The sequence below is a fragment of the Symphodus melops genome (assembly GCF_947650265.1).
Source record: "Symphodus melops genome assembly, chromosome: 16".
NCBI classification, from domain to species: domain Eukaryota; kingdom Metazoa; phylum Chordata; class Actinopteri; order Labriformes; family Labridae; genus Symphodus; species Symphodus melops.
Genome location: NC_136706.1, coordinates 10165751 through 10181038, shown reverse-complemented (window position 1 = coordinate 10181038; position 15288 = coordinate 10165751). Strand labels below are relative to the sequence as shown.

The 15288-nt window shown below is 39.5% G+C and overlaps 1 protein-coding gene across 2 annotated transcripts; it reads right to left on the bottom strand.

Moving 5' to 3' along the window:
• Positions 1-40: 40 nt before the first annotated feature.
• On the bottom strand, positions 41-13986 carry atp6v0a2a (ATPase H+ transporting V0 subunit a2a). 2 transcript variants are annotated; one of them, XM_079364305.1, is made up of 20 exons: positions 13338-13986; positions 13003-13081; positions 12755-12852; positions 12218-12355; positions 11346-11443; positions 11118-11244; positions 10829-10911; positions 10644-10737; positions 10349-10561; positions 8844-8994; positions 8603-8742; positions 8355-8512; positions 8158-8248; positions 7945-8063; positions 4924-5134; positions 4711-4830; positions 4515-4631; positions 3953-4070; positions 3633-3804; positions 41-2112 (listed from the first exon to the last, which is right to left on the bottom strand). In XM_079364305.1, the coding sequence occupies exons 1-20, from the start codon at positions 13446-13448 to the stop codon at positions 2010-2012; spliced, it is 2541 nt and encodes an 846-aa protein (XP_079220431.1). In that variant the 5' UTR covers positions 13449-13986; the 3' UTR covers positions 41-2009. The 2 variants fall into 2 exon arrangements, with proteins under 2 accessions (XP_079220431.1, XP_079220432.1); XM_079364306.1 differs by having other exon boundaries at positions 11346-11422.
• Between the last annotated feature and the right edge of the window lie 1302 nt (positions 13987-15288).

The following is a 15288-nucleotide window of genomic DNA, read 5'->3' as shown; positions in this document are numbered from 1 at the left end:
TTTGGCATTTACCGAGATTTTCATCATCACTGCAAGAGTGAGCTGGGAACTATAAAAAGGTTGAAAACCATTTCAATAATAAGCCATTACATAAACAGTATGAAATTAAGGTAGAAACAAAACAAATACCGGAAATAACAGGTTGAATTATTAAAAGAGTAACACGTGGGGGGAAATGATGGACATTTCATATTAAAACATTTTAGAGATGAAAGTCAAGGCCAAGGTTTGAAGTCCAGAGGTTTCAATGAATTCATAATGTAGATGTTGTAATACAGAATTCGAGATTACGGTTTTAGGCTTTAGAATAAAATGCAATCACGTGCTTACATAATTGCTTTAATTATACAGTGTGCTGCATTGACACTTGGCTGCACATTGAGGTTTCCTTTACCTCTTGTGCTGCAGCATACATTAACATCTGCAGTGTTTGTGGGATTTTTTTTTTTTTAAATCGGGTAATCTACATTACTTCAATACAATAATCCATAAATTCATTTTTGAATTGAAGTTTGACAGCTGCTTGTGGGTTTAATGTCTTGTAGCACATGCCACTTTTTATGAACACAATGTTCCATTGTTTTCTTTCCATGTTTCTTCAAACCTCATCACAAATTCAGGCTGTTATAAAAGAGGCTATACAACCAGAGTGGAATGAAGTTGGCCATAAAAATAGAAACTACTTCTTCAAAAAATGAGTGTATGTGATTACCCCCTCCTACTCTTGCTCCACTTCTCCATTAAAGGTTGGCTTAGATTCCAGATAAGGGTGAATTTATAGAAGTTTAATGCCTAAACATATATAAATAAACACTATTTTAAAATAACTAAGACCTTTCTAGTTTTTGAATGTTGACAGTCATTCAAATTTCAAACAGTCACCTTTTTGAACATTATCACGAAACTTTTTTTTTTTTCAACCTAATCTTCAAACAGTCCATGTAACATGGCAAAGTATGGTGCTATTTTAAACAGACGATTTTTAGTAGCTCAAGAAATAAAGTCAGAATTGAAGGCAAACAAGAGCTCTGTGATGGTTTCCATCATTGACCAACTTGACTTGAATTAAGGATTAAGGGAGAACATAAAGCCTCTTTTGCTTGCATTTCTGGTAACCTTTATTCAACACACCAAAATGGTAAAATATTAGACTCTTGTACAGACAATATTTAAATAAATACCATGATAAATTATCATGAACAAATGCAACAAGCAGTATCATCAAAGAAAGACCTAAGGCTTCTTGACTTTTTCTTGAGTTTTTGATGTTTTACTAATGTGTACAGGGGAGGTTACGTTTAAATAAATGCACTAATAAGTAAATAAGCAAACAGCTAACAGTTGAAGATTACTGTCATTTGGCATCGTCACAGTCAGTGAAAACTTTTAATTGTACAATCATATCTGCAAAGTGCTTTGTGACAATACGTCTCACATAAAGGGGCAATATTTCTCTCGTCAGATTTGGACACTTACAGGTTTGCATTCGTCACATGGAGGGACAGTTCAAAACCCAAAGGCATCCCCCATATCATCATCAGAAATAAATATCTATGGCACTATACCAGGATGCTTGCTACTGTCCTCCATCCATTCTGCTGTGACGTATTTTAACTTTACATTGTGCTGTATAATTTCTCATTTAAATACCATGTTAAAAGTAATATAAAATCAGTTTACACAGCACAATGCAAATAAAAATATTTAAATTCACCCAACCGTTTAAAAGTAGTGCTGAGTGGTATCTCACCTTTAAAAATGAAATGGTTAACAGAACAAGACTTTTTAACCGCTGTATATTCAGAGGTTTGCTGGGTACACTAGTAAGGCAGTCAGCACAGCCGATAACATTTTAAAAATCGTCACGGTGAAAAAATGTTGCTACAAGAGTGAGTTTCAATCCAAAGGTTTGTTGTCGTTATCACAGTGTGAATTCATTCCGACTTACAGCAACCCTCCTAATGATAAAGTCTGCTTTCATTTATATGCACAGCCTCAGAGTCCTTGTTTTAAAGCAAGCCGTCCTGTTCAAAAATAGAGGGCAGGAGGGAGAAGTCGAAGGGCACAAACTTGACACCGGTCCCGTGGTAGAATTTGTTCTGAAACTCCACCCTGAAATCAAAGATTAGAGTGAAACAAGAAGATGTTAATGATGCAAAAGTGGTCTCAAGAGTCTTTTTTTCAAATGATCTTAGTTACTCTAAAGGTAAATAACAGCCATACAACTTAAAAAGAGAAACATACAGTACAGAGACCCCGTCGTCAGAAAGTCTCAAATTAGATTTATTTTCAATTGGAGGTCTTAAAATGTCTAAAAAAAGTCTTAATTTTTAAGCTTGTGAGAGGTCTTACAATTTAGATGGCACCTTGAGACATATCTGAATATTTTACTAAATGTACACAGTACAGACTTTTTTAACAGACAGATGGGTTGTGGAACAATAGCCGAACGCGTGCTCATGTGGAACATTGAACACATGTTCAATACTCTTTCCCAGTAGATTTTTCAATCCATTTATTCACACCACATCCTCAGGATTCCACTAATCCACATTGCCTTGCTTCATTGATACATATTCATTGATTATTATAATCCGACATTGGAAAAAAATTATGCTTTTCCTAAATCCAGTATATCTATACAGTATACCTGGATCCCTGACTTTATGCAGAGCACAAGGTCAAGACTCCACCTAGTGTTCAGTACTGGAATTACACACACATACATAGAAAATAACAGAGTTATGTAAGGTTTCAACTTTCATACAGAGATCAAATTAAACTAATAAAACAAGCAATTTGGCTCCAATACTGTAGGGTTTTTTTTAGCTTTTCATGTGAAAACACAGCATTTATGGCAGCATATTATCTATGCATTCACAAAACCTGAACTGAAGAGAGGAAGAAGGAGTACTTTAAGGAAATTTACCCTAACCCTTCAGATGAAAATGACTGGATTTGTTAAAAAGGGCAAACAGACATTATCAGGCAACTTGCAAACTAACAAATGTTTACATTTCAGACATGGGGAACAAAATCTGTTGAGTTCTAAAGGAAATCTGGTGCAAGATTTGTATAAACCATCTGTATGTATTGGTATTTAAAAAGTCTAAAAAAGCATTACATTAGATTTTTTTTAAATGTTCAGAAATGCTTATTTATCTAAATGTCTGACTTACAGAGCAACGTAATATATAGTTCTATTACTGATATAATAAAGGTAGCTGAAGAAGCTGATAAATATAGATATTTAATTGTTTTTAATTCAATCTTCTCTTTTATTTTATTTATTTTCTGAAGCAACGATGTCCCCAAACAGCTCATACCCAGCCGGCCAACTTTGAGTTTTCATGGTTAACAGTTAACAGAAATAATTTGGGGTTTTAGACAGATGGTTCAAACAAAACCAACAATATGCACACATCATCTCTTTGGTTGGGAGATTTCAAAGCATGTTTTGTTCTACTGTTTGACAATTTATATTCCAAATGTTTAACCACTTAATTGCACCAACACTGTAGTTATTATATATAATACCTACAACCCAATACAATGTCCGATCTCGTGCCAGAGTATATGTTACATTTCTCAGCAATTGGAGGATTGGGAGCAACCAGATCAAATAGACTCACCAGTGAAGTCGGAGAGCATGGAGGAAAGCTGACAGACCCTCCATGACTAGTAGGATGGATACAGTGAGCATGGCAAAGAGGCCGAACACAGGGACCAGAAACACAACCCCCACCCTCGTGGTGATCCTTAGACCCAAACGCATCACCATGGACCACAACACCTCTGACAGCTCTAAAATTGTAAGAAAATAAAAAAGAGAAAAATAAATTAATATCTAAATAAATCTAAAGGTAAGTTAAATACAGAACACAAGTCAGCAGAAACAGAGAAGTACAGACAAGTTACAGCGCATGGGGATCTGCTCCCTCAACAAACTTACGAGCATGGGCCAAGCTGAGTGCCCAGAGACGCAGGTACGATGCTGTGTTGGATATGCAGCCCAGGCAGTACTCTATGGTGTGAATGGCCTGGTGCAGGAGCACATCTGCAAAGTCAAACTATAAAACATTTCAAATAAAAAACGAGGTAGCACACTTAGTTAGTAAAGCAAATCCTAAATGAGAAAACGCAATGCATGTTGTGTTTGAATTGAATTAGCTCCACAGCCGATTCTTCTCTATGATGTGATGCTTTCTCTTACATTTTTTTATTTCCTTGTTTATAAGTGCAAAACATGTCACTCAGCATTTCTGTAAGTGTGCCAATGTTAGTCTGCAGGTTTATTTTTAGCAGGTGTAAAAATACTGAAATTACACAACAGCATGCTGAAATGACAACACAAGCAATACAAACATCATAAACAAGGCACACATTATGCAGCATGAGAGGAAGATGCAATGACATTGATGCAACAATACAATGAACAAATCGACTTTCATCACGTCATATTGGTCACTATGTAAGGACATTTAAAGTTGCAGCTTGAAGTGCAGACCCCTGACCTGTTTAGGAAGAGCTTCTCTGCTTGGCACTTCATCCGGACCCTCCTCTTCGTCTTCTTCAAAGGATGCCGGTGCTGAATTGTCATCCTCACTCACACGTCTCACCCGCTCATAACCCTGAGGTGAAACAACAGTATTGATTTTTACAGGTGTCGACGAATGAATTTCAAACATGTTTCAACCTAACGACACTTACTCTACGTCTGCGCAGGCCTTTGCCTCCACGGTACAGCCAATACAGGTAAAGAGGTTTTCCTAACAGCAGCACAGGAACTGACAGCATAGCTATCAACACCAAGAAAATCTGCAGCCCAGTCTGTGGAATCATGAGACGAAAAAACCCTGGATGAACACGGATCAAAATACATCAAGAGCTGAAAAGGGATCCAACGGTATTGTGGATACATACCTGTCCTGGGTACAGAGGAGGGATATCATTCCCCTGCATGACAAACATGTTAATGAAGTGAATGAGGATGCTGGGGGCCTGGCTGGAGTCTCGTGCACCAAATGCCAGCCACTTGTATAAAATCATGAGGACCAGGTAGCCAAAGAGACAGAGCAGGAAGAGCAGCTCAGGAACAAACAGCAGATATACATTAAATTTCTGCCGGAAGTGCCTAAAGGGAGCGAAGAAAGTGAGAAAAAAAAACAGGTGAGTGACGATAAGGGTGGCATCCGAAAAAAAAGAATCAAGAGTTAAAAAACAAAAATAATGATGTTAGTAATTAAGCTCTTAAAAGCCATCCAAACACGACTGAAAGTTCTGAGTTTAAGATTTGCACAGGCAGATACAGGGTTGTGCACCTCTACCAGTAATGCATGGTAATGCATGCTAATCAATGCATTATTGAGTACAATTACTGACCTTTATGACTTTATGATTAGCTTCTGACAAAAAAATACAACAAAAAAATGGAAGTTAAAAATGTACTATGGTGCTTACTGAAGTGAAAACTGGTAGTATACAAAGTAAATCATTTAATAGAGCAAACAATCATTTAGTTGCTGGAAACGCAACTCTTTGGTCTCAACTACATGCTTGCCAGTGAATATAAACTATATCAATACCAGCAGGTATGTTTATATCGGGAGCTGCTCATTGTCTCTCCCTAACTGCTTTAAAGAAGTTTTAAAAATAGATGAAGACGCAGTTATTGAAAAATAAATCAGTTTAGGCTACATATGCCAGTTAATAATGATATTTGAAGGGCTATGTTCAGTAAAGTGAAGCTAAATATCTAGCTATGATTTTATGGCTTGTTAACATCTATTTTCAATTTGTGTTCCTTCTTCTCGAGTTGTCCGTTATTTGATCTGGATTATTTATTTTTTTAAATGTTTTTTTCACTTTAATCCCACAAAGAGTAGTTGTTGCCGTAGTAAGTGCTAATGGGGATATCGCAGAAGGACATAACGCATGTTGAATTAAATGTAGCAATTCAGGACATAAAAAATACTGACATGTCAAACAACAGGAAGTATTACTAACAATATATGACTAACAGCTGGTGTAAACACAAAGCTAGAATAAATAATCAATGTTTTGGTCAGGAGTAAAAAAATATTTTGTTGGTGACCATTTACAGCCCAGATATACACTCAACAAAAATATAAACGCAACACTTTTGTTTTTGCTCCCATTTGTCATGAGATGGACTCAAAGATCTAAAATTCATTCCAGATACACAATATTACCATTTCTCTCAAACATTGTTCACAAATCTGTCTAAATGTGTGATAGTGAGCACTTTTGCTTTGCTGAGATAATCCATCCCACCTCACAGGTGTGCCACATCAAGATGCTCATCAGACACCATGATTAGTGCACAGGTGTACCTTAGACTGTCCACAATAAAAGGCCACCCTGAAATGTGCAGTTTTTGCTTTATTGAGGGTCTGGGGACTCAGAACCAGTCAGTATCTGGTGTGACCACCATTTGCCTCATGCAGTGCAACACATCTTCTTCGCATAGAGTTTATCAGATTGTCAATTGTGGCCTGTGGAATGTTGGTCCACTCCTCTTCAATGGCTGTGCGAAGTTGCTGGATATTAGTGGGAACTGGTACGCGCTGTCGTATACGCCGGTCAAGCACATCCCAAACATGCTCAATGGGTGACATGTCCGGTGAGTATGCTGGCCATGCAAGAACTGGGACATTTTCAGCTTCCAAGAATTGTGTACAGATCCTTGCAACATGGGGCCGTGCATTATCTTGCTGAAACATGAGGTGATGTTCATGGATGTATGGCACAACAATGGGCCTCAGGATCTCATCACGGTATCTCTGTGCATTCAAAATGCCATCAATAAAATGCACCTGTGTTCTTCGTCCATAACAGATGCCTGCCCATACCATAACCCCACCACCACCATGGGCCACTCGATCCACAACATTGACATCAGCAAAGCGCTCACCCACACGACGCCACACACGCTGTCTGCCATCTGCCCTGAACAATGTAAACCGAGATTCATCCGTGAAGAGAACACCTCTCCAACGTGCCAGACGCCATCGAATGTGAGCATTTGCCCACTCAAGTCTGTTACGGCGACGATCTGGAGTCAGGTTAAGACCCCGATGAGGACGACGAGCATGCAGTTGAGCTTCCCTGAGACGGTTTCTGACAGTTTGTGCAGAAATTCTTTGGTTATGCAAACCAATTGTTTCAGCAGCTGTCTGAGTAGCTGGTCTCAGACGATCTTGGAGGTGAACCTGCTGGATGTGGAGGTCCTGGGCTGGTGTGGTTACACGTGGTCTGCGGTTGTGAGGCCGGTTGGATGTACTGCCATATTCTCTGAAACGCCTTTGGAGACGGCTTATGGTGGAGAAATGAACATTCAATGCCCGAGCAACAGATCTGGTTGACATTCCTGCTGTCAGCATGCCAATTGCACGCTCCCTCAATGCTTGCGCCATCTGTGGCATTTTGCTGTGAGACAAAACTGCACATTTCAGAGTGGCCTTTTATTGTGGGCAGTATAAGGTACACCTGTGCACTAATCATGGTGTCTGATGAGCATCTTGATGTGGCACACCTGTGAGGTGGGATGGATTATCTCAGCAAAGCAAAAGTGCTCACTATCACACATTTAGACAGATTTATGAACAATGTTTGAGAGAAATGGTAATATTGTGTATCTGGAATGAATTTTAGATCTTTGAGTCCATCTCATGACAAATGGGAGCAAAAACAAAAGTGTTGCGTTTATATTTTTGTTGAGTATATATGTGATATATAATACCATAATGGAGCTCAGTTGAAATGTTGGTGTAAGCAATGCACAGAATACTGTTATATATCAGTATCTAATATGATTTATTCTGCACATGTTGATGCCTGACTCTGATTGATGCCTGTACTGCAGGTATGGAGACAAAATGGATGCAAGGTCACTGTCAGGGATTTTTATCTGGAGCCACTCACAAATGATTGAAGACACTCAGCACCACTCCAAAGCTCATGTGGATGACCCCGATTATAACCGACATCTTCATCTTGTAAGAGTTGAGGAAGGAGAGCCGGTTCACTGCCAGGTTCCATATCTTATGGAACAACCATAAAAGCTTCTGATTAAAAATGATACTGAACTGAGTCAAACTAGATTTCAGATATTTATAACAGGGTGAATTTACTTACAGGATCAATGCCAAATGGGTATGGTCCACTGAAGACACCACTGACATTAGGGTCTAACGTGAGCAGAGTGTTTGATTGGAGCGTCTTGTTTCTGTAATGTAAAAAAGACAGATGTGAATTAGAAAATCCCCCATTTAAACACTGATCAAAATCTACACTGAAAAAATCTGCTTGTGTGTGTTTCCTTGATAACTGACGTCCACTGCTGACTTGCAAACATAGCCTTGACGCTCCAGGCAGAGCCGAATATATTAAGAGACTTGGAGAAACAATCGTTGTAAATCAGCCCAGTGTAGATAGAGAAAAGGCCCATCATCAGGATGATGTAACGCCCATTGAAGAACGTTGTCCAAATCTGAGAAAAACAGAGACACATTTATGAGCTCAAACTGATTTAAACTAATCCAACGTTCTTTATGGGTGAATCCAGCATCTCTTTCCGCACCTCATTACTGGAACGTTTCTTCTTCTGATTTTTTTCCGTCAACACCATCCACAAGGCGAAGAGACTCATTACCGTCCCGTGCCCGAGGTCACCAAACATCACAGCAAAGAGAAAGGGGAACGTGATGATGGTGTAGGGCGCTGTCAAATAGAGAAAATGATTCAATGACTCACCCTTAACTCTCCAAAAGCTGTACACCACAACGGAAAAAGACTTGAAATTTCACAGTGCGAGTTCTTACCTGGGCTTACCTCGCGATAGTCCCCCACCCCATAAGCCTCCACGATGCTCTGAAAGCCTGATGTGAACTTATTGGTTTTTAACAGCGTGGGAGGAGTGTCAGTACTTGGGATTCGGTTCACAAAGCAGGGTACAGTGGCGTCACCTTTTCTCTGTAAAATATGCAACCAAAGGCAGAAAATGTACTGAATCAAATAACAAACAATGTAAAATAGTCAATGTGGGTTTGAATGCCCTTGACAATATTAACAGAATAGCAAGGTATCTGTTTTGCCATTCCACTTTATTTTTCACATCAAATGTTTACAGCTCATGGGAATTTGTGACCATGAAGCCCTAGTTTAATAACTCTGATGGGGGAGAGCAACGTTATCTGAAAATATCAAAATAAGCAGCCTGAGAACCTTTTTCATCAAGAGCAAACAACACGCATGATACAGCCAATAATTAAAAAGGAGAAACATCAAACATGGAATAGTTCAGGACAAGGGAGTCATTCAAACTGCCTGCTGCCAGTATAAATGGAAATCAGCTCAAACGTGACACTTGAATGAAGCAAAACAAAAAAAGATGAAGAGAGCAAAAGGGTTTGGATTTTTTTCAGAATAAAGCTATGCAATAATTCCAATAATAATTGCAAACAGTAATTGGAAAACGTTTTACACAGGCGTGTTATTCATTTGGTTGAAATATCACTGTTTTGTGTTTTGAGAGGCTTCTTTGACTTGTCAAATATAATGTTAGTAATTAAGTCAAATGTGTTCACATATTAATGTCAAATCACAGATGACGAGCACATGCTGCTAACCCACTTGATTCCCAAACACATCTGTGTGTGGCAGATTTTTCAAAGCACAGTGAATGTTGCAGTGAAGCTTAACTGCATGTCTGTAGCAACATAATTCATACTATGACCTTTTTTCACAATTGGGACTCTATGGAATTACCCTTCCTTTATATGGGACAATAAGAGTACTTATATTCAAACCAAAGTCGTGCACAGCAAGGACGGGAAATACTTTACAATTGTTCATTTACATCAGAAAGAATTTTTAACATTGTCCAAAATTAATATATTGAGAAAATGAAACAATAAAACACATTTTTGATCTTGCGTTGAATGCTGGTATGACATCCTGCTGCTCTGCTGGTGTACAAAGTAGCATTATTTTCTCTTTTTTTGGACAGATGCTGAAGTTCTTATTTGTGTTATTGGGTCTTGCTTTGTTTATTTTTGATCTCAGACATTTCTTCATTTGTCAAAATGTGCAACTACAGCAGGCTAGTCAAAGAGACTGGGCCTTGAAAGGTGTTGTGCTTTTATTTGAAGTTTTAGTTTAGTTTATTAGTTTAGTTGTCAGGGACCATGTACAAACAATACCATTAATCTCACAGAGAAAAGATGCTTCATACCAGATTATAGCAGTTTGCTAATTTCCATCTGCAGTCCCTCGGCAATTACGGTAATCACACAAGCAAGAAGCCCCAAAAGGTCTTTGCACTCACCGAGCCCTCTTCTAGCGCCCCCCGTAGGTTTGCCAGGTCGCTGACCGGACACCACACCTCAGCGATCAGACACTTGTTGGTGACGTCAAAGCTGCAGAGGTTCAGGATGTGGTAGATGGCCTTCATCTTTTTCACCTGCACAACCCAAGTGAAAGCCGACTCTGAGGCTTTCTGCAGGACCTGCCTCAGGTAGTCCTCGGTGCGGTGCAGTACCTGGACAAACACAAAAGTTGTGTTTGCTGAGCATGTTTGGACACAACTAACCTTCTTTATGTGATTTGTGGATCTTACTTACATTGTTAAGGTCTTGGATGCGTGTCCTTAAGCTGTCCAACACATCTGCCCGCTCCTCATCGTTCTCAGGGTGCGGATAAAGATGGCAGTGGTAACTAGGGCAACAAAGACAGACGAGAATGCTCATAATAACGAAGATAACAGCAAGTAATGATAGGTTAGGCTATACAATGCTTGCTTTCTTACCAATCACAGATTTTTTGTACTTTCTGTCCAATCTGGTCTCCCCAGAAAGAAATTAGAAACACAACACTTTTGCTAATCTCACCCTAGAACGACACAGATCATTCAGGTTAGTATTACAGCATGACAAAAAATACTAACAGCATGAAGATAGGCTACTTTAGCTCCCCAACAGGGAGAAAAGCACAAAACACAAATCCAAAAATGTTACACATTGAAAGAAGACCCTTTTTTTCACTTCACATGAAGTGAAAAAGACTTTCAGAGGTTATCAAAAAGTGATTAAACTCACAGTGTCGAGATCAGCAAGGTTCTCATCCAGCTCTGCGTAGCTGAGGATGGTGTAACCTTTGCACACTCGCCACAACATGCGCTCAAACGCCTCCACCTTAACCCGCTGGATGAGACCTGAAACGAACCTGCGGCGAGGAGAGATCCGATCACATTAAACGTGCACGCCTGCATTTTATCACTACATCCTGCTGTGAGAACGTAAGCAACACAACATGACGCAGCTCACCCTAACTTTGCTCCGAGTCTCTGCATGCCTGTGCATCCGGTCACCGAGTCCGTCTCCATGGTTGGAAATTCTTCATACTGGGGACCAAGAGCCTCATGCTAATTATAAAAAGGATTCATTCATTCATTATAAAAAAAAAGGAGCAGGTTTCATTCATGACAGCTTGTATCAGCTGCTTCTTGCATTACACAAAGCTATGCAATGTTTATTTTCACAAACGTCTGTCTTACATAGTCTTTTTTTCGCACCATTGTGTTTATTTCAATATGGCAACCAGGATGAGTCAGGTGCTGCTTGTAACAGCTGCACTGTAGCGGGATCATTAATTAAAATCTGCACTTGTTCCACATCCATCAGCCGTGGATACAAAACAAGACAGTCATAGAATTTCTGTAATTACTTTATTAATGTGTAATGTTAATTCCCTGTTGCTGATGTCAGTCAGACCTGAAAGAGTTCTGCTTTGTTTAGAGACCAAGGTCAGCTTGGAGAGTCTCAACAGCTCTTGTTGTATGATGCCCTTGCTGATATCTTCAAGGATGTTTGGGAGAACTTGTTGTTCACTCCAGGCTCCTTGACCACATAGATTATTGCAGGTGGGTCAATGTGACACGACCCCTTTTGAATATATGCAGAGCCTTTGGAAGTCTCCTGCAGTAGTCATCTGATGTATAAACGTTCATCAACGTGAGCCGTGTGAGTCTAAGGAGGCTTAATGTGTGGAGTCAAGTCTTGAAGAAAGCAAGAAGCTGCGAGAGAGGTGAGGGAGAGCGTTTTGCCTGGGAAGCAAAACAGGGTCGGACTGAAGAAAAACAATGAGTGCTTCACGGTGTCTTTGTGTGATAAACAAGGAGCTGCATGCAAACACTCACTCTGGAGCGGCTGTGTATGAAGGTCCGTGTGATTTTCAACATGTGCGTGTACTCGGTGAGCTCCAGAAGGTTCCTCTGCAGCTTCTCTTTGTTTCGAGCCACCTCGCTGAGCTCCATCTCCAGCCTCTGGAGCTGCTCCTGAACATCAACACACACAGAGAATAAGTTCACAAAAGCCTCAGGGTGAATTCAGCTGTGAGATGGCCTGGTCAGATTTTCAACAGTAAAGAGAACTCGCATTAGCTCACCACCCAGGAACAAAAAAAGGCGATATAAGAAGAATGTTTACAAATGTAAAAACATATAGTATGTTTTTGTATATTTGTAGGCATATGAAGATATAAGTAGGAATGTTTCTTATTGTTTCATGTCACTCTATATATCCTAAAAGTAAAAGCACCAGGTTATTTATAAATGTTCCTTTTAGTTATTTTTTTCTGTTTTTGCAGGAATACAAATTTATTTGAAAATGTAGCTTACTTGGCAATAAACCTGGTTCTGAGTTACAGTATGTGATTGAAATGAAATGACACTTACCATGATCTCAAGAACTTGTCTTGGTGGAGGAGCGAGTGGACTCTCATCCTCTTCTGGAACTGCAATGTTAGCTTTTTGAATCTCCCTCAGAAGGTAGCCTGCGGTGCAGACAGAAAACGCTGATGTTTGTTATATGGTAATAATTGCTCCAGCTGTGACATTTAAAATCTCTGAGGTAGGTTAGGCTACTACTTTAGAGCTGTATGTTCAGCTCGTGCTACACCTCGGTCCCAGGTACTCTCTCTTACCCAGAATCCTCTCCATCTCCTCACATCGCTTGATTTCGCTGACAAAGCGTCGCTGGAATGAGCTGACACTTGGGTTGAGCTGAAATAAGAGGAGCATCACAGGTCAGGTGCAAGACACTGCATCATTGTCATTGCACATGAAATTTGCCTCCTACTGTAAAGTGAAGTGTAATGGGAGTTTATATCTGTATGCGATAGATAGATAGATAGATAGATAGATAGATAGATAGATAGATAGATAGATAGATAGATAGATAGATAGATAGATAGATAGATTTTTTTATCTGATATGTGACAATGGTTAAAAAAACAGTGTTTGTGCACTCTGTACTTACATCTCTGAACTCGACCAGCCCCAGCTCCCCCAGCTCACTGATGCAGTCATATTCAGAGCCGGACTGCAGAAACAATTGCGCCAAGCACATCTCCTCACTCCGGAACACCATCTTTATCTGCAGCCAGACCTCCTCCACCTATTTTAAATCTGCCTTAAAAACACAGAAAACTGCACAACGAGCCGCGCGCTACAATCGAAAATAGGACACAAAAAATCAGCGAGTCGGTGCGTGGCTTTAAACCCCTTAACCAATTAGCGTTCTCCCCTGGGGATTAATTATTGTCTATTAATGAAGACGACTTCAGAAGGGGGATTTATATCATTCTGAGTTTGGTTAATCCAAAAAAAAAAATCAAATGAACAGTAAGTAAACATTGACAGATACCTCCCTTAAGCACCTTTTGCATCGAGCGATCATAGAGAAAGGCGTCATCCTTAGAGCGCCTGTCATTACGGCGCAAAAACAGCGACGACTCAACGCCGGCCGGAAATAAAACGAGCAACAGGCAAAATAAAACACAAAGCATCAACCCGCCGTGGAGACAAAGAGGACTGAAGGCAGCCTCACGCGTTAAAAATAAGCCTCAGTCAGAAATAGACCACGGCCTTTATTCGCTCTACGTCGCCCGGCAGTTGACACAGATTGCGTCTCTTGGTTGCCAGATACTGTCGTATCCTCAAATTTAATAACCACCGTCTCCTGATTTGCATCCGTGGTTGTATTAGTTGTCGCAAACTAAAGGTTTGAAATTGAAAGTAAAGCGCAAGAGAAAAACAAACAATGTATTGGCAGCAAATGCCAGCCAAAAACAGATTCAAATAGGTAGGCCACTGATAAGAGACTAGAACATTCAGTATCTGTTATTTCAAAGTAGACTATTAGAAATTTGGTTTGAAAGATAATTCATTGCAAAACGTACGTTATTCTGTAACTATAAATTACATCCATTTTAAAATCTTTGAAAATCACTGATAAAATGCAGTTTTTTCTTACATATCCTATTTGAAGATATGCCATTTTATAAATCTACAAAAATAAATAACCCTTCACGTTTCATAATGCCTTTAAAATTTAAAAGGACGGAATTAGAGTTTTAAACATGCAATGAAATCATTAAATTTCGTGGTCTTGTTTTGAATATTTCTGTAAAGCGGATGAGTTTACAAACCTGGCAACCCAGCATCTTCTCGTTATTCCGTCAGTGAAAGCAGACAGACCATCTGCTCTTCTTTGTGTGAAATCTTTTATTTAGCCTGATCTGGGATGAAATGTTCCTTTTTAGTTTCTCAGGACAAATGAGAAATTAACACTGAATGATTTAATGATCGCTCTCTCAGGTCTGAGCGTCTTTTTGGTCAGATTATTTGACTGTTTGCCTATGTTACCATCAGAACACATGATTTAACAGAAGTGATTATCAGGGTCAGAGAAACCTGGTTGGTCACTTTTATATTTTTTTTATCCATCAGCTAACAGAAGCATATGTATGTTAATGGCTCAATACAGTATTAAAAATCTGAGTTACAACCTTCAGCTGTCCCATTTCAATCAATGAGTCGTCAATATACACGCTTTACATGCGGCACAGGAGTGGTAATGATACAGAGATGTAGAGGTTTTCCAATCCCTGAATTAGACAGCATCTGTGATCCAACAGTTTATGAAGTGGAATTTTTTTTTAGCTTGATAGAAAAGTGACTGCTTCAGGTCTGACTCAGAGTTTTCTGAAATGTTTTGTAGAGGTTACACCTTCATGTACACAATGAGGACGGATCTGAAGGAGAACTTCTCTCTCAGTGTGATACTCGGAGTTTTGGGAAATGAAATACATGATTGCATAGTTTGACTGTACCTGAACCTACGATCAAGGTTTACAAGGACAAGCTCAACATGGTTTGTTTTCACTCAGAACTTCAGTCGTCTTAATTTGCATGCAAGCCAACAGATG